The sequence below is a fragment of the Odontesthes bonariensis genome, chromosome 22 (assembly GCF_027942865.1).
Source record: "Odontesthes bonariensis isolate fOdoBon6 chromosome 22, fOdoBon6.hap1, whole genome shotgun sequence".
Lineage (NCBI taxonomy): Eukaryota > Metazoa > Chordata > Actinopteri > Atheriniformes > Atherinopsidae > Odontesthes > Odontesthes bonariensis.
In genome coordinates this window covers 13,793,163-13,818,342 of record NC_134527.1, presented here as the reverse complement: position 1 = coordinate 13,818,342, position 25,180 = coordinate 13,793,163, and the positions used below count along the sequence as shown (strand labels likewise).

At 38.0% G+C, this 25,180-nt stretch overlaps 3 protein-coding genes across 3 annotated transcripts; 1 reads left to right on the top strand and 2 right to left on the bottom strand.

Annotated features, from left to right (window-relative positions):
* Positions 1–1,614: 1,614 nt before the first annotated feature.
* uqcr10 (ubiquinol-cytochrome c reductase, complex III subunit X) lies at positions 1,615–2,330 on the bottom strand. Its single transcript, XM_075455357.1, has 2 exons — positions 2,153–2,330; positions 1,615–1,965 (listed from the first exon to the last, which is right to left on the bottom strand). The coding sequence occupies exons 1-2, from the start codon at positions 2,291–2,293 to the stop codon at positions 1,915–1,917; spliced, it is 192 nt and encodes a 63-aa protein (XP_075311472.1). The 5' UTR covers positions 2,294–2,330; the 3' UTR covers positions 1,615–1,914.
* zmat5 (zinc finger, matrin-type 5) lies at positions 2,329–5,648 on the top strand. Its single transcript, XM_075455356.1, has 6 exons — positions 2,329–2,486; positions 3,129–3,302; positions 3,482–3,544; positions 3,661–3,741; positions 3,998–4,106; positions 4,204–5,648. Exons 2-6 carry the CDS (start codon positions 3,176–3,178, stop codon positions 4,349–4,351), a joined length of 528 nt encoding a protein of 175 aa, XP_075311471.1. The 5' UTR covers positions 2,329–2,486; positions 3,129–3,175; the 3' UTR covers positions 4,352–5,648.
* A 355-nt stretch (positions 5,649–6,003) lies between these two features.
* On the bottom strand, positions 6,004–23,377 carry cabp7b (calcium binding protein 7b). Its single transcript, XM_075455355.1, has 5 exons — positions 23,164–23,377; positions 11,567–11,710; positions 11,375–11,487; positions 10,571–10,718; positions 6,004–10,434 (listed from the first exon to the last, which is right to left on the bottom strand). The coding sequence occupies exons 1-5, from the start codon at positions 23,270–23,272 to the stop codon at positions 10,307–10,309; spliced, it is 642 nt and encodes a 213-aa protein (XP_075311470.1). The 5' UTR covers positions 23,273–23,377; the 3' UTR covers positions 6,004–10,306.
* Positions 23,378–25,180: the final 1,803 nt, after the last annotated feature.

Genomic DNA, 25,180 nt, shown 5'->3' with positions numbered 1-25,180 from the left:
TCCATTATATGAATGGTGTTTGGCGATTGTGTTAGGAGTCCACAACACCTCTGCTTTCATGGTTGGTGTGGACCCAAAAGCTGTTTGCAGATCTACTCACAGTTAACGTGTCTGCTAGCTCAGATACATTAATAGCTAACTGGCTAGCGTTGACCGGTTGAAACACCCCGGCGATGGAAGGAGTTTGATCCTTCGCTTTGATATTTTTCATGTGCTTGAAGGACTTGGCGTGAGACTCTACGACATTTCCCCATAATCCCAGCAAGAAATGGGAAGCAAGGAAACGCAAACAAATGTTGAAAAACAACATAACGGTGTAAGTTAAACTTTCTTGTTTTCTGCTGAGATTTGCCTTGATTTCTCACGCTTCTGCTTGGCTTGTTGCTGTGGTCTGTGTCAGTGCTGTAGCAATGTGATCGGACCCGGGGCGGAGCGGTAGCGGCAGCGTTGCGTGCTCAATGATTGGTTCCGCCACTCTTCATTTAGGCTACGTTATTTAGGCTTTTCAAAATAATAGTAGCCTAGCTGACAAATGAAACGTTCGACGAGAATGCGATACGGAGAAGTTACTGCACAAATTTTAATACCCAGATATCAAAATTCAAGACTTTTTCAAGTCTTTTTAAGGTATTATTTCCAAATTCATAAATTCAATGCTTTTAAGACTTTTTAAGACCCCGCGGGAACCCTGTGAAGTGAAATCCAGCCCTTTTGTGTGTGAAACTCATGTAAACATGTTTTTTTCTTGTCATTCGTTTACTTGCATATTTACATATATACAAGTTCTTCCCTTTTGTATCTTCAAATTGTTTTTCTATTTGGAGCTGTTTAATAAAGTAGACGTGCCGCCCCAAAAATTCCACCCCCACAAGTGTCCTTGAGAGCTGGTTTTGGAAAACATGCAACGATAGCCTGAAAACTAGTGGGTGTCAATTATTTTTCATTACAGAAGCAGTCTTATGTCTCATTACATTAATAATTAATAGAATTTTATGGCTGTATGCTGGCACTGTAACTGCGTTCTCTACCTTGACTAGAAAACATCTTTGCTGATTTCGATACATTTATTGCTAGTGTTAAAGGCTGATGTGTGGCCTAAAATCCAAACTGCATCTACCTTAATGATGTAGACTCAGCACACAATAATGACTTAAAACTGAATTACATTTGTGTGATCTCCATCGTGTTCAGTTTTTCTTTAAAAAACAAAAAAAAGCTAGTTCATGTTAAACTACCCTGGACATTTGGATGAAAAATTGAATCACCTATAACTTCAGCTGCTGGATTATGAAAGTGAAATTCATTTAAAGATCTAAAAGCTTGCAGTTAATCTGCAGATAACAATTTTTATTTCAAGTAACTGCTTTATCTGTCCATCTACCAAAGTTAAAGTTATGTAAATTCATCTGTAAATTAAGCTCTACACAATTGTGGCAATGGTTTACCCCTGCCAATAAAATCTTCTTCAGTTTAATAGAAAGAAAACAAAATTAGAGGTGAATGCCATCCAGATGCCTCCATAATAGTTGCAGTACAACCTGTATATTCATATTTTTGTGACGAATTATTTGAAGAATGTTGCTTTAGGATTGTAAATCAAAACCATGCAACACCTTTAAGACATCAACACATATTTAATTTAACAATTTACAATCTGTGAGGACAACGGGGTTATGACAAACATCAGCAAGATAGGGGACGAGACGGACAGGAACCTTTCCTCCATCTTCACGGTGATCTGGACTGTCAGTCAGCTTCCACAGGTCCGCCGATAGCCGCTTCCAGCCCGGGCATTACTTTGAGCACATTGTCCATGTAGACAGCTGTATGATTCAGGTGTTAAATCCAGGAAGAGTGGGTAATGGAAATGTGACAACAATTTCGCTTCAGCCTCACATAACCCAGGGCTGCCTCCTATTCCTCGTCTTTGCTCTCGTAGTTGTGTTTGATGTGTTTCCATAGTTTCTGTTAAAAGTCATATATTAGTTAACATTAGACAGGTCATATCAGCAGATACATTGCATGGACAAACGGGTCTTTCAGTACCGTTTGCGAGGCTTCCCGGACAAGCTAGCTAAGTTAGCATTAGCGCCGCTTCGCCCTCTGCTTTACAAGGTCAGGATCATTAAAACCAGAAAAAGGAAACACCTACCCCGCGATTCATCTGCTCAAAAATCGTGTCGCCACCTTGGTCAAATATTCGTTCGAAGAAGACCGCTCCAACCATAATGGTTACAGCAAAAGTGGACGTCCTCCTGAAGAGAAGATTGTAGACGGACTTTGCCAGCGCCATGTCGTCGGTGTAATGTGCAGTGCGCAAGAGCGGATGCTGGCACGAGACACTTCCGCTCTACGAGTCACAGCACCTTGATCCTACAGAGATACCGTACTTTATCGAAGGAAAGCATTTAGTGGTTATATAGTGTGCTGTGTGCGGGATTTGAGTGTCACGAGTATCACAGAGGAGGACTTCCGTTTCGTCAATGGTACTTTGTATACTTTGCTGCTCAAATTTTCTTAAACTCGTGGAATTAATTCTGACGTTCACTGACAGCGAGCATGTTTGCTAGCGGGTTTGCTTTGCTTGATAGGACATGGAACTATTTGTGGGAGCATCACAAAGTTGATTCAGATTCGGCTAGTTGTAGCCTTTATATCTGTGGTATCTTAAGAGTAAAACAGGAACACTATAGTATCAGAACATGCTGTTTAAAGGAAGAAAAGACCTCTGCAAAGGATACACCTTTCTCCCAGCTCCTTCAGCAGCACTTTTTTCTTTTCCAGATGCATTTTACGAACTTAGATTTATTCTGGGTAACAGGCAAAGAGGAGATGAAGGAGGCCAAAACAGAAATTAGATCGGAGTTTGATGTAATCAGTGTTCTTCATAGTAGATGATCGCTAGTTCGAGTCTCTGCCTTTCATTTAATAGCTTTGCACACCCTTGCTTGCCTTTCTGACTTAAATGTGTGTTCGTGCACGTTGCTTTTTCTTATTTGCTCTCTTATGTTCTTATTGCTTTCTTGTTTGACAAGGCAAGACTGTAGACTGTTTCCTGCAAAGACTGTTCAGATAACACATGTATCCATTCATCATGTTGTCTTTGTTTTCTGTTTACTGCCTTCCAGGTGTTTAAAAGGTGACAGTTCAGTGGTCTGAGCCTATAACCTGCAACATGGGGAAAAGATACTATTGCGACTACTGTGATCGGTCCTTTCAGGACAACATGCATAACAGGAAGAAGCATCTGAATGGTGTTCAGCATCACAGATCGAAGAAAGCCTGGTTTGACCAGTTTAGAGGTGAGACCTTCCGTTTTTCTGAGATATGACAGTATTTTAAAATTAAACCATATTCTGTACTGTTTGTCATGACTTGAAATGTTTTAGTGTAAATGGAAATGGAAAATGATTAGGTTATTTGGACAGTGAAGAGAATAAAAAGAACCGTCACAGACTCTCAATCTATTTTCTTTTCACAGACTCTGCAGCTATTCTGTACGATGAGCAATTAAAGAAACCTTGCCGGAAGTTTCTCCAGAAAGGTAACAAAACAGTTGCACCACACCTTTATTTGTTTATAATCAAGAAATTATAGTTTTAAATCCTTTTTCATGTTTGAATATTTGGTAATTTTGTTTTGCGTTTTTTCTTTTTTGAGGAATTTGTGATTTTGGCTCAAACTGCCGGTTTTCTCACATGTCGGAAGAGGAGCAGTTAAACCTGAAGAGATGGTTGGAAGGTGAGTTGTCACCAGAGGATGGTGCTATTTACCATGTGATGAGCTTTTAAAGTGACTCATCCAAAGCCATATCTGTTTTCAAACACATAGGATTTGCTTTACGTAGATATAAAACCAGGAAAAACTCTCTTAAAAAAAAAAAGAGAAAACAATCGCCTTAAAATAAATGTTCTAATGATCAAGCATGTGTCATACAAATAACCATGTAAACTGCTATATGGCTAGAAAAATCATGGTTTTTCTGTTTTGCTCCCAGAGGAAAGACGGCACAAAGAAGACTCTGAGGACAGAAGGATGCTGGGGCGAAGTATAGAAGATTGGCTTTCAAAAAGGGAAAAGAAGAAAGCTGCCCTCAGTAGCAAAGGGTGCGTCGTTTTAACATGTGGAGCTACATGGTTAGCATGCTCAATAGTCATTCCTGTTCGTTTTAAATTCAATAGTTTTAATAATTTATCTCCACAGGGATTTAAAAACTAAGGAAGACAGTGTGGAGGTTGAAGTCGAAAGTGAGATACTGCAACAGCTTCTCTCTATTCCTGATCTCCCACCCTCCCTTCGACCTCCACCTCCAGGCGGATGGAGACTCAGCGTAAACACTGAACGGGTTTGAGAGACAATCACTCTGAGGTGCCGGTCACTCACTAGTGGATATGGGACATTAAAGAAAAGAGGAACATTAGTTTCTTGGTTTCAGATTTACATTTGAAAATTTGTCTAGTTTCCCAGTTGACACAGAAATTTGATTGGGCCATTTTAAAATGTTGTTTAATTTGAATAGTTAAGAGAAAACAGTAGTTTGTTTTTTTAAGCCTAAAATAAATACTTTAGATGGCATATGGCATAGATGTGTTTTTTTTTTTTTTCAAAGCAACTTATTTTTCTTCGTAAGGTCTTTATTATGTAAAAGCCATGTTCAACAATAACAAGTAGATGACTTTAAGCAGATATTACATACGTTTTAAAACTAAACCTGACATTTAGCAGTGACAGTGCAGGTGTTGCAAACTGTACCTCAGAAGTAAAGTTTTGATGATATGAGGGTGACAATATGTTGTTGATTTTCTGAACCAATCAGCTGTAGCGTGTCCTTGAAGTGAAACTCCTCGAAGGAGTTTGATTTTATGTCTCAATGTCCTGGAACAAATGGTTGATTGCTGAACAGATGGAAGTCCATCCATCCATCTATCTATCTTCTATACCTGCCTCATCCTGTTCCTAGTCGCAGTAGGGTTGGAGTCTGTCCCAGCTGTCGGAGGATAAGAGGGCACGGCACATCCTCGACAAGCCACCAGTCCATCACAGTACTAACCCAGAGACATACAAGCATGCACGCTCACACTCGCACCTGATTAAGAGTTGCAGATGGAAATATTTCTTTTATTTTAATTTTGTGCTGTATCACTGAGGGATTCCCAGATGCCTTAGTGGCTTAATTTAATTTCTAACTTGGCCACAAAAACATCATTTTCAGTTAAGAGAGAGAGAGCTACTGTTGTGGATTGTCTAATGAAAGTGTGTTCATGCATTTTTAAATGTTATTTGGTTAGCATTATGCAGATCTTCTTGTGTTTACATCGGAAGGAATTTTTTTTTTTTTTAGAACCTTCAAGTAGTTGTTATTCTTAGCTTAGGCTGTGCTGGGATTTATAAACAGTTGCAAAGAAAGATTTGGGAATCCTTTTTCGAATTTTCTATACTCTTGGATAACTATTACCTAAAACCCCATCACATTTTTTTCACTTAAGTCCTTATGATAAAGAGAACCCAATTAACTCAGCCAAAGCGGTATGCCATACCATCTATTTGTTGCAGATGATGGTGTAACATTACATATTTGCTTTTATTTGAACTGATATGACCCCTTTCTTTTCAGCTGAATCCTCATTAAAGTTATGACTCCAACTGTCTGATTTTGTGTCACAGATGTCTTACACGTTATGGAGATGTAACTATTTTTGGGCCATGCCTTTACAAAGTGCATACAGATTGCTCGCTTGTGGGAAAACCGAGCAACAAAGCAATTAGCTTGGACAGACAATGAAGAAGATGACTGATAGCAAAGAATTATCTCCAAATATCAGAAGTTTGAATGTATAAGAGATTCAGATTTCTATCCTCTTTTCGAGCCCCCTACTTTTCTTCTCACCTTCTCTCTACTTCTTAATAGTGTCACCTCTCACTGTGAGTTTGATAGAGATTGGTTTTGGCTTTGTCTTTTTTTTTGTAAGCAGAAATAGCAACAGCTTCCTGATTTTAATGCACTGACTTTATTGGACTACATGCATCTAGACACGACTTACATTAGTGTATAATTGATGCAGTGACCTTTTCAGACGTAAACGAAACCAAAACAGTGCAGGATACTGTACAGACATTAAAATCACTGATAATGTCACACAGTTGGATGGGGCAGTTATTACTACCTGGAAGTTTTTTGGAACTTCTATAAACACCAGAGGAGAGAGAGAGAGACAGATGGTTACTGATAAGTCATCTCATTAAAAAAAAAAAAAAAAGAATGTTTTGCATCGGACTCATTTTTGCGTTACAGTTGTATAGTCGATTTTCACATGTTACAAATCTTTTTGGAGTTACTTCATTGGCATGAGAATAATGTTTTTTTTTTTAAAACTCCAAATGACCAAGGCAGAAAAAAAGAAGACGTTCACATTCCAAATAAATTCATAACAACTGTTAAGACAAAGTCTGTCAACAAAGTGTACATTAATCTGCTCATTAAACATTGTAACATACAGGATAGGACAATATTTGCTAATAAAGTGTCTTCAAGACAAGATTTGGCACAGTGACTTTACATCTACACAAAACCCATATCTTATGTAATACATTTGTCAGCCACAACATTAAAACCATCTACCAAATATCATTTAGGTCCTCCTCATTCTGCCAAAAGAGCTCTGACCAGTCAGGGTATGGACAAAGACCATCTGAGAATGTCCTATAGTATGTGGAATGGGCAAGTTAGCAAGAGATCTTTTGGGCCCTGCGGTTAGCGGGGTGGGGTCTTTGTGGACTGGGCTTGCTTCCCACAAATGCCATCAGATCACATCAGATCGGTAGCTGGGGAGTTTGGGGGCCCAATGAACACCTCAGAATCTTTAATATGTTTTTTTGAGCCCCTCCTAAGCAGTTCATGCAATGACTAACCCAGCTGTGTTGTTGGGGAAGGCTGCTGAAGGGGATTGCTGGTGCCATATGGTGTCGTTACTGGTCTGCAAAAATGTTTACGTCCCAGTGAATGTGAGGATGCAGGTTTTCCCAGCAAAACAAAGCATTACTATAAGATAAGCAGTGTAGCTCGTCAGTAGTTTAATGTTGTAGCTGTGTGTGTTCATATAAACTGTTTTTTTACATAAATTTGCTCGATGAGGCAAAATATCAGTTTTTATTGCCGGCTTGTCCTAATTGTTTCTTTCCCTCCCACCTATAGGTTAAGAAAAAAAATATATAGCATTTTGTAAAATTCGTCAGATTTGACAAATATTTGTTAAAGACAGCGTTCTTAAAAATCACCAAACAAATCTGAGAAGCTCATGAAAGTGCATGGCCTGAATACACATAAAGCTTGTAGCTGAACGCCCACTCAGTCTGGAAATGACACATATTTTTTTCCCCGCATTTTTTTCGGTTTGTTTTTACAAAACATTATGCTTATATTCATAATAAAATAACATCGATTTAATGTTTCACTTATCCGAGTAAGAAAATATAACCATGTTGTACTTTAAACAATATGTCGTTTTGGTGGTCCATGTAAAAACCAAAAACAACATTTTTCATGATATGTTAAATTATTCTTCACAGCATATTGCAAATCACTTTGTATTTTGATATTGTCTGCACATCCACAAAAGACTGACATTCAAATGAAAATGTCAAATACTGAGATCTTTTTTTTTTTTGCAATGATCACTTAACAAATTGCATAATTACTTGAATATGTACTTAAAAAAAACTGATCTCACCCACAAAAACACACATTTATTGTTTTTATGTACATGCAAGTGTGCCGCGTGAATGACTTCTAACTCTTTTGCTATAAATATAACAGGTATTATGTGGTTTTGTCTAAACACTACTATATTTATTCATAGCTGGTAGCTCAGGTCATTCTGCTCTGAAACTGTCTTTGCAGACACTCTTTATGACTCATTTTTATATATTATAGATGCACATATTTGAGATATGCAGCAACATTTTGCATGTATTGCAGGCAGACTGTGAATAAAAAATACGCTTATCTATTCAGAATCTGGGCTTTTTACATAAATACCCATGCATATGCTCTTGTCTTATATTTATTAGAGGGATTTTATGATTTCCCTTTGTAATTTAAAGCTCGCTGCTTGTTCAGTTTTTCGTAAAAATACAGTTGTTCACATTTTAGCTGACAAAATACCTGTTTGGTTTAGAAAGCAATTTCAAGCTGCTAAGCCGAGAAGACTAATTCTAAGCTTTGAACTATTGTAATTTATTGTAAACCGTGACATCTTTAGAAAAGGATTGTGGATTATTTTTTTACATTTTTTTTTGCTGATCAGTTGACAGAAGCACATTGCATGTGGTTCAGGATCACAGACTGTGCCAGCAAGTATCCATCCTACTGTATTACAGCAGGGCTTTCTATAGAAGTCCTGTGCTTATTCACCTGTTCATCTCACTTGTTGGGTTGCTTGTGAATGAAGAACATTTGGGGCATTTCCATTCTTTTTTAATACATTGTGCCTTCAGTAGCTGGAATCTGTTGAAGAATACTATGACTTGATTGTTTGACCTGCATGTTTTGACTTGCAGCGTTCATCAGGGTCATCATAAAACATCCTACAACCAGCATTTAAGAAGGACAAGTATGAAACAGAAAAATTACAAACCAGCCAAGCAGATACATCCACATAGATGTATTGACCAATGGACACTTAGAGGGGTGGGTGAGATGGTTAGATGGTTTCAAACCAATTGTTCTCCCAGGTTCAAACAAGGACAGCCCCTGCACTCATTTGATATTACATTACATTACATTACGTTACGGTCATTTTGCAGACGCTTTTATCCAAAGCGACTTACAATAAGTGTGTTCAACATCGGTAGGCAAAAGAACTTCAGGTCACAAGAAATCATAAGTGCATTTCCTTCCGAAACCAAACAGCTAAGAGCATAACTAGTGCTAGAGTAAGTGCAATAAGTTAGGTACCTAGACAAATGGGGAAAAAGACAATTTAGAAAACAAAGACAATTCAGGAAACAAATAAGTGCGTAGGAAGCTGGGACGAAACAGGTGATGTCCTAAGCGGGCAGATCTAGTGTTTCCTGAAGAGATGGGTTTTCAGCCTGCGGCGAGAGATGGGCAGCGACTCAGCTGTCCTGACATCAGTCGGGATATAACATAGATAACTCCTAAAGTCCTCTGAATTTCAATTGTGATTGGTTGGTTTGTATTTTGTCCATTTCATACTTTTCAATGCTGGTTGTTGGATGTTTAAATATTGGCCCTGATGAAGGTCATAAGCCATCATGCATCAATCAAATAATTAACTTTAATACAAGTTATAAGTGTTACTGGACTTCTGACTTCTCTCAAGCTTCTCCTGATCCAAGTGCCTTGGAAGTACAAAGAGTTGTGCCAGGAACTCTTTTGGAGAATAACATAATGCCACAAATTATGAAATAAAATGTTTTTCTGTTTGTGAGTTGCATCTCATGTAAGTAACGAATCAGTGCACCTGACAAGCACCCTCTTTCAGCTGGCTGGATGTGACTTTACAGCAAGTCGACAGCTATACCGATGACCTGATCATTTGTGTAAACTTAAAGGTAGAATCACAGCATCACCAATTTATAAGAATGTATGTCCAAAACATTATAGCAAAACGTGCATAATTTGTTGAGATATTTAAGCCTGGACCAAAGTGGTGGCCCAAATAACAACCAACCGACCACCAGACGAACAATTCCATTCTTAGAGCCATGAATCGTTCAATCGTGTGCCTTGAATGCTGAGAACTGTATACTGTAGTTGAAATTTAGACCAAAGCTGATGCTTAGCACGCATGAGACACAAAATGCAGCGCTCCATAATGTTTTCTGGTGTTTTAAGGTTGAAATACACACTATGCAGCCCGCTTTTGCATTGCTTTATTACTATCATTGGTGCTTGATTATTTGGTGCATTCCGAATGTCGAGCTTCTCAACAACTGTTTTCAAAGAGCACAGCTATTCTCACAGTATATACTCTACACTGAAATGCTGAAATATTAGAGCTACACTGAGCTTTCTGGTCTAGTGCCTTTAGAAAATGTGTTTCTGATACTAATCAGCCCTTGACGTGCCATTTCTTTCATTCTCTTTTTGACCATGATGAGTGGTCACACACAAAGAGCCTATGACATCATTTCATCCATTAAACTGTAGAGAGCAGCTCTGATGCATCATCATGGGTGTCAGCTGTGAATAAAACCCAGAAATGAAAACGTGTTTTGGTTCAAATTTGTTTGTTTTTTCATAGTCTGTCTTTAGATCCCTTCATCTCCCGCTGGCAACAGTTATTTACTTCATCCCTCTGCGAAGCATTTGATTTGCTGCAATGAGCATGACGCTGATGATAAATGCAATAGCGAAGGCACAAATCAGGCTTTTACGCACACAAGTGTGCTTTTCCTGCTGCGTTGGGCTTGCTGTGGAGAGACGTAGAAAAGATTAAACCATGACTTCACCTTCAAGTGTTGACAGAGCTTAAACACATCTGAATGAATAAAAATCTTTGAGAACTCTTAACATGCTGTCATGAATAAATAAATCTTTGAAACATACTGTCAATGTCCACATGAGACTCTGGGCTGTTCAGGTGGTTCTCCTCAGTCATAATGATGTTCTCAATGTCTTTCATCGTGAGGTGGTCACGGAAAGTGTCATACAGCAGTCTCTTAAGCTCATCCACCGTTAGTTTCTGCATGTCGCACTGGAAACACAGAAAACATTGAGAACGGTCCAATTAGCAGAGGACAAACCTTTGGCCTCAGCACCCCCCCATGATGCACATGTGTAGCAGGCCAACAAAAATGAGAGGAGCAGACATAAAGCCTTTTAGTTGTCAGCAACACAAACCTGAAACAGAATCAATAGAGCCAAGGAAGATCACATATTATTCTCTCCCTCCAAAGCTATATGACAGTCACTGAATAAACAAACATGCTGTTAAATCTTGGGTAGTCAATATGCCATTGTTTCACTAAGTTTCAGTGTTTTCTGTTTTATTTCGATATGCCATCATCAACCATCCACAGATAGAAGACAAAAATTAGCCTGCATGACTCAATCTGTCACATTCAAATGATAGATCTAAGGCTGCATGCTAAATGGTAATTGATGGGCTTTGTCTATTCTTAAATAGAATAAAGAAACGAGATAATCTTTATTAGTGAAATAAGACATTAGAGTTATCATTTTGATGACAGAGGTAAGGCAAGGAATAAAGACTGCACTGTGTAAACTAAATGTGATGTACAAAGTAATAATTGTAGTGGTGTAGTTTGACCAAGCTATTTGAAAATGAGGATGTAGTCTTATTAATTATGTGGAATCACTGTTGTTCACCTGACTAATCGTGATATCTACCTTCCAAAACACAGAATCAAAGTCTGCGCCGTGGAACTTATCAGGCATTCCAGCAGCAGAGAGTTTAGGACCAAGCAATGTGACAAATTCTTCAAAGCCAACCTGGCCATCACCTGATGAAACAGACAGAAATACAAACATTATCTACAGCTCATGAATTGGAATTTATGAAGCTGAGAGAGTGGGACATACCATCCATGTCAAGTCTTTGGATGATAACCTCCAGCTCCACCTCATTGGGCATGTAGCCCAGTGAACGCATGGCCATCCCTAACTCCTGCTTTGAGATAAAGCCATTCCCATCTCTGTCAAATACTTTGAAAGCCTCACGAATCTCTGTGGAGAGGAAAGAGGCACGGAAAAAGCACATTGCGTTATCACTTATACTTTCACAGTGTTAGAAAACATGTTGATGTGAAATTTGAGAGTTACAGAGTTTATATGAAGAAGCTTAAAGCAGCTTACGGAAGTGTTTCTAGAGAATTTCAAGCAATTACTCTTGGTCATAGCTTAAAATGTATAATCTCTCTTTTCTTAAATGGTTATGTTCTGAGAAATAAAAGGCATGGAATCTGAATCTAAAATGTTTGAAGAGTTAGTAAGAGTGCACATCGTAGCTTTTTTTTTTTATGTGCCACAGTCTTTCATTACAAGGTCAAATGGTGGTTTATTTTGAATAATTCCAGCATACACAATGATGCTCCTGTAAATGCTCCCCAGTACAAATGGCACCCAACAAGTGTACCATACGCTCTGGCTTCAGTTACATGTGACTGCAAGAGATTTTACGGCTTTAATGCGAGAAAAAAGGTTTTGATGGTGACAGAGATAAAGAAAAACCCTATTTTAGTTGATAAATGGGATTTGTAGACAATAAAGAAAATGTGGAAAACCACAGCTTTGCAGAAAACAAATGAAAGAATCTGAATTTAAACCATAAAGTTCAATCATCATGTAATTTAATGATGAAATAAGATTAATGTTTGAAAAGCAGTGGATCACTGTTGTTCTGAGCAGCAGAGTAGGTTGAGCGTTTCAGCACAACAGAGTGTAGTTGTGAGTTTGAGCATCATGGACTCAGATTTACAGATCCTAGTTTAATGTTTCACAACTATTGATAGTTAGAGTTATTTGTGAATGTAAGCACTGTGCCAATAACGTGGCATTTTCCTGAGTTGCAGCGATAGATTTTCTGGATAGATTTTCTTTTCTTTTTGTTTCATGCACACAAAGTAACCAACCCTCTCGGGTTTACAAGACAATTCCAAATCGTAACGAGATTTCAAGTGACTTCACAGCTTTGTTTGTAGATAGGCTTTGCAAATATTAACCAGCTCCTTTTCTGGAACACAAGTTTTTCAGAATCTCCATATACTGTAAACTACTCTCTTCTGTTTCAAGCTGTATTATTATTTTACAAATCAACCAGTGACATGCTCATAGGTGGCTGTATTGCTTATTAAAGATATTAGGTAGGATATTGCTGTGATCCTTTGTTTTGTTAATATTTATAACAAGATGCACCTTCGGAGCCGGTACTTCTTATCGTGGCCATAGCACAATTGGTTGTAAGAGACATCAGTTAGTGGTTCGCGTGTGTGTAATCAAGTGCAAATTTTGGTAAATAACCCACAAAGGTTACCATTGAGCTCCTATCTTCATTCTGCGTCGCAGCATTCTGTTTGAAGTGTTAAATAAGGGCAGTTGCGCATCAAAAACATGACCTCAGGGTCTTTTTGATGTAGAATCTCACACATGCAAGAAGATTCAAAGAGTGCCGAGTGGTCGTTATAAGAAACAAGAATAAAATTAAATGGCATCACCTATACTTCAGTATATGGAAAATAGATAATCAGTGAGTTGATACGCTAGCAATGAACAGATACATGACTGCAGGATTTAACAGAATAAAGTAATTCCCCTGACCAATCTGAAACCAATGTAAACTCAGTCATTCTATGTTGTCACACATAAACATAAATTCAAATATTCACACATGTATCTTATCGGTTATATTGTTTGACTTGACTATTGCTACTAAAGCATACTTTAGTTTGGTTATAACAGGTGCCTCTGTTAGAGCACACTAATTTGCATTCAGGTATGTGACTCAATTTTCATGCAAGCTCACAAGTGGACAAATACTGGCTATTTATCTTGTGTACATGCAGGTTATAAGAGATAGATTGAAGATTGTGGTAGTCTGTAATCATATAGCTAAAAAAAGTTACAAGGGGAGAGTAAATTGAGGTCTTTCTGGTCAGGTGACATAGTCTTTACCATACCCTGACATATGAGACACAACATATTTGTCTAAATTATAGCAAGCGTGTGTTACTTGAGATTCGTTATCTTCCCCTGGCACCATCCTCGATTCAGTGTCGCGACCTCTGGTGCCAGTTAGAAATAATTAATTCACCAAGCCAGCTGAGTGGTGGCTTGACTACTGATAGCTTTTCTTGTGAGGAAGAATAATCTAAAAAAAAGGGAAACCACTGAAGCATTTAAAAAAGACACAAGCTTGTGTTTACGATGCTGAAAAATGAAAATCTATTGGAGTTTGCACTCTTGAAAAAGATTAAATGTAAATATTTGCTTCTGATGTAATAGTCAACATGCTGAAATATTTCACTATTTCTCTTTTATTCTTATCACTTCCACCTGTTAGCCAACTGACATCTAAGTCTGGCAGAAAACATAATCATAGTGGTGATCATCATAAAGATTGGCCATGCATACATTTGAATTTCTTTTGGGCCCATATTTCCAAGTTAATTTTTGGTATAATGTTGGGGCAGACGCAGGAACAATATGATTAAGTGCATTTCTAACAAGCCTGATATAGTCTCATACAGTCCTAACAAAAGGAATTATTATACTTACAGAGGTTTTATTTGACACAAGCATCTAACATTTTTTTGTAAAGAATTGTAAATAAATAAAACACTGCATATGGCAAATGCCTGCAATAAAAACAAGCATAAAACAAACGCATTGCCATGGAGATACATATATAAGCACACAGAAAAAAAATGATCATGAAGGATTAGCAAACTGATAAAAAAAAAAACTTGATTTCTTTCAAAGTGCTGAAAACATTCAAAACACTCAGCTTTGATTCCGTCCATGATCAGAAAATCTAGGTAACCTCTCAATGCTGTGAGTGTGCAAGTGCTCACTTATTCAAAGCCAAGGCCAGGTCAATTGTACTGCATGTAATCACTGAATATTAATAAGAAAAATTGCATCAGCATGTCCTTTCATACAGCAAAAAAATAAAGGTCTAGATGACTAAACGCTTTACTTTTACTTCTGCACTGGCAGATAAGAAGAATACGATTTCAGCAAAATATTACTAATTAGCAATAATAATGAAACTAACTTGCTGTTTTGATTAGAATTGAATGTAAATATTGTCTGTGACTAAAGCACTGTGGCATAGAGCAATATTGTCATTAATGTATTTGTGTTTCATACAAAACTCAGTCAAAGACAACATGCCATCAGTGTTCAGAGTCAAACGTATAAGAGAACAAAAAGGTCAACACGCTATGTCATAGTAGAAAAAATGGAAAAAGGATTAATTAATAACTAATGAACAATAATAACAGCTGTGTTCAAAGGTAGCAAAAATGACAAATAAGACTCCAAACTGTTCATATTTATCATATTGAAGAGTAAACTAACAAACTTTGCAATCACTATTCTATCTACCTTTTTTTTGGTTCACATTTACTTCATGGCTTGATCCTAAACTTCACCTGTAAGAACGTAAGAGATGTACCTTCTATAATTTGTGTAGGATTCGGTAAAAGTGTTTCAAACACAGAAAAATAAATTTTGCCATCCTTGAAAACGCTGACCTTTTTCGTGAACTAAATAAAAACTTAATGACCAACTAATACCGACCTTTCGGACCACCTGACTTATACACGCTGGATGTTGGTGCAGCTAAAAGCATCCACATAAATGGTCCATGTCTAAGGCTTATGGCAAGATGCACACTGCTGTCTACAGGGAATGTGCCAGTGTTACTAGCAGGGGCAGAAAAGCTACCAAAGCTCCTTTGCCTAAATGGGGGAAATCAACAATCCTGAATTCTGAGCTGGATGGAGAGGATAACATGGCCTATGGACAAAGGTGACACTGTTGTGTACCATGTAGACATCCTAAGAGTGTCCCATAAAAAAAAGCAAAGTTAATATGATGTAGTTTCACTTTATTTCACAAAATGCAGTTCAGTGCATTGTATCACTTATGATAATAATAGCTGCTAGTTGTTCTTGGTGAACCTTTTTTCCATGAAAAAGTTATCACATTTCAGCCAGCCACCCCTACATTATCCACTCCAGTGCTCTTTTTTCGACCGAGTATCACATGTAAGTGCTTTGAGCTGAGTGAGCCTATCAATCCTTAGCTGCAGACAAGTAGGCTAGTTTTACAACAAAGCTATCCCGAAAGAAAGACGCTAAGAGAGGTCAAATGTGGCACATTCAGGCAAAGCTAGCAAACAAACAGACAAAGAGCATCATCCTTGAAGAGAGGCATCCGCTACCACAGAGAGCACCTTATTTTCAGGTCAGTTCAGTTATTTTCCCGTACCTGATGGGAAACTTTGTTTTCAGACAGGTCCTCAAAAAGAAAGCGTTACATTAATGAACAATAGAAAGTCCACTCACATCCAACATCAAACAGCAGACAAAACAATACATGACTCTTCCATACTGGGATTGTCCAGTTAACTAGAAAAAAAACCCCTCCTAACCTTCACTGACGATCATGACACTGAGCGATACGATAATAAATTTAATACAGCAGGAGGCAGATGAAGGAGTCTCTTTGCTCCACAGGAACCGAACAGAGGAGAATGAAAGCAGGCAGTATTCAGCATTAAAAGTTACTGCATGTAGAAGTCTTCGCTCTTCAGACACCACAAAATTAGACTTCATGTTATCAAATTCGGGATGATTTCAAGGGCCAGATCCAATTTATGTGAATCTAAGCCGAATCTATTGTGCTTTTATTTGTCCAGTCACATTCATCACAGCGATATCATTTGATCTGAGAAGAAGACTCAAGTCTTCCTGCTGAAATGTACCCTTTTTGGATTAAACAGGATCCTTGGTGTCAGTCTATGAAGTAGCCAGTTCCTTGGATGAAAGGAATGTAAATTAAAGCATTTCATCTGTCTTTATTTATTTATTTATTTTTTATTGAAAAAGCCTTTAAATAGGTACCCTATCCTGGCAAAACCAGATTTCATATCCAAAGATGATAAGCCAGAGATAAAGTTATATGTCTTAATTGACACACCTGACTTAAAAGCAACAAATGTACATATTTAACTTTGTTCCAAAAATGAAACAAATTGTTTTCTTATGAAAGGGCTGCCTTCTGAAGACTAGTTATGTGAAATTCAGGATATTCAGTTGGAGGTGAGTCAGACTCTCATCATGTCATCAGTAACAGCATGATGACACCAGTTACATCCTCCTTTTTGAAAAGGAGAGAAAAAAAGCACATGAATCATGCTGAATATTGAGTATAACAGAGAAAACTTTATCTGTGCCCTTGTAGCAGGTCAAAAATAGAGACAATAATATATGATATAAGGAACAACCAAATCAGGACGTTTTGGTTTGAATTTGTAATTTAATGATAAATCAACTCGTAAACTACAGACTTTACACTATTATCCAACATTCTGACAAAGAAGGATTGAATACATTATTTAATGCCTCCTTTGAACACACATTAAAAAAACTGCACTATTGTTGCAAAACGTCTGTTTATGCTGCACAAATGCTTGAAGGAGATGTCAAAAGACCACTGAGTTTACACCTATTTTCCATGTTTGCCATCCTTGTGTAAATTAGCCAAATAAATGATCGACCATTATGAGATGAGACCCAATAAGCTATCACTGATGGTCCCACAACAAAACATACCCATGTTAAAATCCTAAATATCTTTATCATATCAGAGTTTCACTTCACTTCTAAATCTTTTGTGTCTGAGGGCTTATTGTGTATTTGTTTGTGCAAGCAACATAGATACAGTCAGAGGCTATGAAGAGGATGTGCCACAAGCCCTGCAGCTAATAACAACACCTGCTGCTGTCAGAAAGTATTTAAAATCAATACCTGCTGCGCTTTGTTGGCAGAGTTGAAATCATGTTTACAATTGTATGTCACATGTTCCTTTAGGGAAGATTATTTGGTGGATTTTACCTTTTTTTTTAGATTCAAACTCGGGAGTACATTTTTTTGTTTTTTTTAGTTTGTGTTCAGTTTTTCTCTCTTCTGTTATGTTTAGCTGTTTTGGAGAGCTGGCATCCTTTAACAGGCTTCTCGGGATTTTAATGATAAGATATCAGCGGGGTAGAGTTTGAAATAGACATAAATAATACACACGCTGCTCTGTTGAGAATATGACATCTCCTCAGGTGAGATTGCTACGCCGCCGTTGTGATATGAATCTTTCAATGTACGCGTTGTAGCTGTAAGTCGATGGATAACTTGAGCTGCAGCTTTTCTCCCATCTCAGCAACAATGCAGGGTAACACTGACTGAACTTGTGTTTTTGTCCTACAGCCAGTCGAGTTTTCTTGAGGTGGCGTTTGCTTTGTGGCTGTGCATTGCCAATTAATTATGAAGACGAAACTTAAATTCAGCTATTGTTGAGGGAAAATGAATATCTTGTAATGCCGCAGTAATGATCTCACGTGTTAGAAAAAGCAGCTACAGAACAGTCGGAGCAAAGATAGTTGCACTGAATTTGATGTCCTCTGTTTTGGAAGCTTGTTATTGTCGGCCCGTACTGATTTCCATATACTGATGTGAAAAACAAATCTAACACAGATGAAGCCAGCTGGACCGAAATGAGAGGCGACACTGTAAACACGCACATTTTCGTGAACACACAAAAACACTCACTTACAGTATATATGTCTACTTCTAATTTTGCTGCACTGATTTTGTAAGCAGAAATGAGAAGAGCTTTGCATACAAAGTGGAAGATGGTCTACTCTTCACTACAGTGCGTTATGTCAGGGGGATTCTCCTGCTGGCTGTGAACTATAAATATTGTTCATGTCCTCTATCAGCAATGCACCAAGGAGTGATACAAGCTCACAGAGACCTCTTATAGTGTATATGCCAGGAAGTCATGACTGCTCAGCCATTAAAAGAGGGTCTTATCTATGTCCCCAGATGTGTGGTTACAGTGTTTGCCCATTTCATGCACATTATGGGCTGTGTTTAAGTAATTCTAATACTGTTATAAGATTATTTTTAATCAAGTGACATTTAATAAAGAAGGGGCTTATATACAGTCAGATATTGAATTCACAGTTCAGCTTCTGACATGAGCTTTTGTGTTGAAACATATAAAGTACAGAAAATTCCTCTGTATTACATTTCACAGTGTAAATAATCACAAAGGATTTGTTAGAGATGGCTCACCTGAAGGCTGCGTCTTGAAAGCCCATGTTGTATAATGTACTGTATATCACCATGTGATCTTACAGGTTGTACAACATTTCAGAGTCTAATCATTCAGTGAAAATGTGAAATTTCACCATATGTTAGTCCAAGTGTCATGAGTATATTCAGTTATCCCAGCTGGCCACGCTAAACGAACAGAACTTGGCTCTAGAACTGGCTTCTAATATACTGCTCATTAAATGGGGAGACACTTGGCACAAAACGATACTCACTGTCACCAAACAGATACTGCTGCATGAGAGAAATACACCAACGAGAAAGACATGATACATATGCATATATAGTGATAATTGTTATTCTAGTGACATAAACAGCCCGAGAGTTTTGAGAGGTTCATAACCTCTGATTAATGAATGGCCTCGTCCTTGTAGAGAAGAGGGCCAAAAGACACAATGCTTAAGATTTTAAAAGAATGTCTAGTTCCAAATGAAAATGATCAGGTTTTATGGGATGAATTCATAGAGCTCAAATATGTAAGTGTTTGCACAAAGAGCTACAATCACTTTTAAAGTACTATTGGTTTATATACATGTCAGGGTTTGACAAGAGCACAAGGGCAAAGAAAAGGGCAGGGAGCCTTGCAGCTGACCCGGCCCACCTAGGCAACCATCTGCTCGAAAAACATTACCCGGAAAGTGCAGATCCATTAATAGCTGTGAGTACTTCATCAGCCTCCCTTAATGTCAGCACAAACCATGTCCTCTCCAGCCAGTGTATTGCAGGAGTTTGTAACCCCCACTGTTGTCCCTGTACCTGATGCATTTGTTACGTTTCATACTGAGAAAATATCAGTTTGAATAAAGCAGAGAGCTTCGGGTGGCAAGATTATGAAGATTTACAAGTAACGTTTTAGTATAACACCGTAATTATCATCTATGATTTATTCATCATAATCATGCAAATCTAATTAAGCATAAAAGAGACAATAAATAAAACTGTGCCATTAGCCTCATTTCAATAAGTAATGTATCCCAATTATTACCTGTCATCCAACTTCTTTGTTTTTTTCTTCAAACTTTTTGATGATTGCTACTTAAACTGCATATACACACATCACAAGAAATCAGGTCACTGAGTGACGTCTCTGTGTTAAATGAGATAACTGACTAGTGAGATTTGTTTTTGAGTTAAAATGCTGATATTTGTCAGTTCAAATAAGTCTAAATCTCTGTGCCATTTAAGAAAATGCGGGTCTGGGAACTGCAACATTTATCTTCATTAAGGCCTGTGGTGCCTTGAGAAATGGTTATTCGTTTAATCTCTGCCCTGTTTTATCTTTATTTTCTTTTTTCAGAAATGCACCTTTGGTTAAAAAAAAAGGATACTATCTGTTATAAAAAGGGACTTAAGACTACTCTGCAATATGTGGTTTACCAAAAAACAAACAAACAAAAAACTAGACCAGTTGTATTTGCAAATTATTATTATTTTTTTTTACCATTTTGAAGTTTGGAACACTATACACAGAATTTATGTTGAACAGTTCTTAATTCATTGTGTCACGTTGAAAGTTTTTGTATGGGTTGCTTAATTGTTTGTATAATTCTAACTCGTAAAAATTTTCAGATACAATATTTAGTTGTGTCATTGTTTGAGGAAAATAAATAGGGGAAATAAGTCACAGGTAGAGTAAGGCATGACCCACCTTACTCTACCTGTGACTTGCCTAAACCTAACCAACCAATCCAATGAAAGCAACAAGTAACCAGTTAGAAGTAGAAAAGGATGGGTGGTGCCTTTAATGTTCTATGACTGCAGCTCTTTTCTGACTGTGATGCACACCATAAGGTATTTAAAAATCAATGCTGACTAAGAAATAGGTGGACATTCTCTGAATACTACCTGCATACTACTGCAACTGGTTAAGCCATTTAACAAATTCAAAATGTACATTTTCCAATCTGAAAAAGTGGGAATTCATAGTTTGGTGTGTGCAGAAGCTTATGTTCAATGAGTAAGCAAAGTAAAGATTTTAATAGATTATTATTGTATTACTGATATTATTACTATTATTATTTCTATTTTTACCTCTTTGGACTGCTGCAAGGTGATAAAGCTGTGGACTGTGTCCCTTTTTTTTATATTAGAAACAACAGAACTATGACTAAAGGTGTCACATTGCTTCAGCTTGTAGACACTGATTTGGGGGAGATGTAAAGAAATAATATTTTCCAGATCTCATGGTGTGTAACTAAACGAAGGTTTACTGTTACATAGCAAAATTGACAACACGTTCATTTCCAGTTGAAGCTGACATTCACCTCTGTAATGTGTCTATCTGAGGCAGTTTGTTTCAAACAGTGTCCATTGTGCAGCATACCTGCACGGGATGCAAGGTCCCTCTGTCCTTGTACTGTGTTTGTCAGTGAATGTTTCAGCATGTCTCTGCAACAATGTCGCCTAAAGAAATTCCTGCTGATTTAATTGCACATCTTCATTGTCTGTGCATACAGTACTCATTCACCATTAGAAAAATCTAAATTAATTTATGTAACTGGTGTAAGATGAGTCGATGAAGAAGTGTTAGACTAAAACGATTGAGTTAAGGAAACAAATGATTTCAAAGCAACAGTAAATAAGAAGATTTAGGTGAAGAAACCAATGCAACATAATGAGAAGACTTATTAGAGGTTATTATATGATTGTCTAAGAACATGTAAAACATGAGATTATATAGTTTATTATTATGAGTTGAGCAACAGGGGACCCTAGTAGTCACAGATTTTGTCGATCAAACAATAGCTATAGGCTGATTTTCAGACCTTTATGAAAAACAGGGCAATTTCATTAAGAATCACTGGACTGCAGCATTGTTTGCATACTGACATTCATTTAGACAGGGCTGCTGCATTGTGTGCTAAGGTGGCACAGGAGTAGCGTAAAGGGCAAGTGGGAGTTTGCAGATTCATGTCCTCATACTGCCCGAGGATCTCTAAATGGAGGATGTTCAATTGAAACACTCTTACTTCCCTCATCAACTATGAGCAAAGTGCTCCTTAACACACTTTACCTGCCAGTGAAGTGATAAAAAGAAGACAACTGTTTACTCTGAGGCGTGAGGTCATGTAAACCTTGTGGCATATTATGTGCTCAGTGAATTTTGCCTGTTTGAATACGTTACTGGTTGAATTGTCTCTAACTATGCTCTGAATAAGGATTCTCATTTACCTGTAAAGCTGTATCATCACTGAAGGCACAGCTTTTCTTGCAACGCACAATGGTCTTGCAAATATTGCTGTTGTTCTAAATCTGGCTTTTTCATAGTCAACCATCTAATTGAATTTTTGTTGTCAGTGCTGATAGTGGATTTTCAATGTCAAATGAGTGGCTCAAAGCAAGGGCAGGCAGCCACTTGTGTTACTGGCCAAGCTACAGACAGAGGATTCGCAGAAAAGACTTTGTGATACCAAATCGTATCGGGTAAATCTCTTTGTTGTAGTCCTCCTGGCTTTGCTCCTAACACTGCCTGTTATGCTTTCTCATTGTGAAGACCATTTGCTAAAACAAACATCAATTCTTAACATCTAAGCACCAAAGGTACAAAAGCAGTTCCTGCCCTTGCGGTAGTATTAGGTGGTCTTAAAAGTATGACATTGTTGGCTGTTACAGTCCCTGAAATTCTAATCTCTGACAAAATTATGCACAACTAAGATAGGATGAGACAATGTAAAACTCAAGATGAATCACTCTTTCATCCCACTGAGCTGCCCCGCATTTACTAGTAGGTGTTAACTACTTCGAAATTCGCCGTTCATTAGAAGACATTATTTGGTCAAATTGTAAGCAAGTATCTCCCTTATTCATGAGACGTTTTTCTTTGACTTATAGTCAGATCAGTTGCTGTGAAGTCTCAGGTACAGGTGTCTCTTGACAAGTAAGGTGTTTGTTGCAACTACAAGAGGATGCCTGTGAAATATTGATTGATGCACGTAGTTCAACTATATTTGACAGATGAGATTTATAGGTGAATCCTGTCCATCACAAGTGGAAATTAGATACAAGTAGCAATTAAATCTGTTGCCTCTCAGGGCATCCACCTTGTCAATAAGAACACCCGAAATATATGGGATATCTTAACTCTGAATATATCCTCTCTGAACCTTTTACACCCTGACAGTTTCGTGCAGTCAGATTTGTAGAAAGGAAAATAAGCGCACGGCCACAGGAGCTCTCCAGGGTGCTGCTTTCCTGCTGAACCTCGCACGCATTCAGGTGCAACAACTGTTACCGTTGTAACAACAGTTTGTAACCGTCTTACCGAAAAACCAAGCAAACAAAGCTCACCTTCCACCTCGTCCTCAGGTAGGCTAACAGGGGTCCGGTAGGAGAGTACATCTGGAATAGTGCAAAGTCCCTTGTACATGAACCTGGTGGTCACAGCACGCACTGGCATTTCTGCGAGGGAAAAGCAGCAACTGTGTCGCGATCTTCATATAGCCTCGCTCTCCTGAGTTTCCCCTTTCTTTCTTTTTCTATGTTTTTTGGCAACTGTCCTCGATATTTTAGAGAAAAATATCAAGCAGATGAAAAAGGGAAAGTTCACCACTCGTCACGTTTTTGATAGCTACCTTCGATAATGATGAAAATGAGAGTGAAATCTTGCACTGGGCGTGTTGAATGAAGACGCAGACGGTAAATTCCCTTTGGTTTCAGTGCATAGACTGTAGAAGCCCACTGTAAGCAAGACATGAAACAAACAGCTCACGCAATATGATAAAAACGACATGTAAAACTTTTACTTAGTAGTAGCCTGTTGAGCTGGGCTCCGTGTCTGCATTTCCCCCCCATTGATAGTATCCACTCAGATATGAAGCTCAATTAAAAATCCAATCAAATAAATCGATAAACGGACTGATTTGCGATTATTGTATAGCTCCTGCATTCAATCACTGAAATGGTAAAAAAAAAAAACAGAAGACAAAAGGCGTTTCAAAGATAATTTCGGTATTGATCTTAGTGATTCCTATAACGCGTCTCGTTCACTCAAACAGTCTATTCCCGACCGAGTCCGCCTCACTTTTCTTTCCCGTTTCGGCATTTTCGTAAAAGACAAACGAAAAGCAAAATCGATGATACACCAGGTTTCTGCAAAGCAACAGCAGCCAGCTGATCCTGTCCTGTGAACGAGATGGGAATGAGATGTTGTCACATTTTGTTTTCTTTTTCCTATAGCAGTTTCAGGGGAATCCTGGGTGACCCCCGCTCATCTGATACAGACAGACAAGCTGAATGAGGCAGAGATCCTCTCTCTCGTTTAGTCCTCACAAAGCAGCTCTCTCTCTCTCTCTCTCTCTCTCTCTCTCTCTCTCTCTCTCTCTCTCTCTCTCTCTCTCTCACCCTAAGACACACGCACATGCACACACGCTCAATAAGACACACGCACACACATACCAGTGTACACTCTGTCGCCTCCTCTGTAGCCTGGCCTGTATTACAGAGGAGTTTGTGACCGTCTCCAAACTGCCCACCTATAATAAAATTATCTTCTTCTTTTTTTTTCCACACTTCACCAGTTTGTACATTAAAACAGCATAAATGCCTCTGCGTCCCTTATTTCACTTACATTTCCAATTAGCTCCAATAATACGGATGGATAATAGCCATGAAAAGGTGTGATGAACAATATTAGAGCCTCGAGCTAAATGGCAACTCATTCCCGGCACTGGATAAACAGCTTAAAATCAGCCGGGTGTTAAAATGCAGAATAAGGTATTGTCCAGACTTATTGGCATCGCTGATTTCTAACTACATAATTTAGCACACCATCAGAAACAATTGAAAACGAATATATAGGATATATATATATGTATATATATATATATTATCTTAATTCTTTTGTAAAATTTTCCATTTTAATGAACAAAAATATTAACAATGCCATCTCATACCAGAAACAGATAGTAGTTTCAACCACCTCAAGCACCTTTAACTTTGCAAGGATCCTTTTTTGCAGAGCTCTCTCTGAAGGTTTTCAGTGAAATTGGGTCAGGACTAAGACAATCCATATTTTCCTTGTCAACCATTCTTCTATGCTGTTGGATTCATGCTTTTGATCATTGTCTTGCTGAAAGACACCAAATCTTTGCCTCAGACCTAGTTTCTGACACTGGTTAACCCATTTTCCTGTAAATGCCTTAGTAATCTTCAATTTCCTCCTTCCTTTGGTACATTCTGTGCTTCCAGTAGTGGCAGTAAAGCAGCTCCACAGCATGTTTGATTGGAATCGGTGTTCTTCTCTTTTTATGTCTCGTTTAATCACCTAACTTTGGATAAAGTAATACATCTGTATTCCCAAACACCT

Excerpts from the sequence above, each read along its gene's own strand:
- zmat5 (XM_075455356.1), top strand. The coding sequence starts at position 3,176 with ATGGGGAAAAGATACTATTGCGACTACTGTGATCGGTCCTTTCAGGAC. Across the intron at positions 3,303-3,481 it reads CTGGTTTGACCAGTTTAGAG|ACTCTGCAGCTATTCTGTAC; the intron begins GTGAGACCTTCC and ends TTCTTTTCACAG. Across the intron at positions 3,742-3,997 it reads CCTGAAGAGATGGTTGGAAG|AGGAAAGACGGCACAAAGAA; the intron begins GTGAGTTGTCAC and ends TTTTGCTCCCAG.
- cabp7b (XM_075455355.1), bottom strand. The coding sequence starts at position 23,272 with ATGCCAGTGCGTGCTGTGACCACCAGGTTCATGTACAAGGGACTTTGC. Across the intron at positions 11,488-11,566 it reads CCAAAGACTTGACATGGATG|GTGATGGCCAGGTTGGCTTT; the intron begins GTATGTCCCACT and ends CTGTTTCATCAG. Across the intron at positions 10,435-10,570 it reads GTCTCATGTGGACATTGACA|CAAGCCCAACGCAGCAGGAA; the intron begins GTATGTTTCAAA and ends GTCTCTCCACAG.
- uqcr10 (XM_075455357.1), bottom strand. The coding sequence starts at position 2,293 with ATGGCGCTGGCAAAGTCCGTCTACAATCTTCTCTTCAGGAGGACGTCC. Across the intron at positions 1,966-2,152 it reads TTGAGCAGATGAATCGCGGG|AAACTATGGAAACACATCAA; the intron begins GTAGGTGTTTCC and ends GACTTTTAACAG.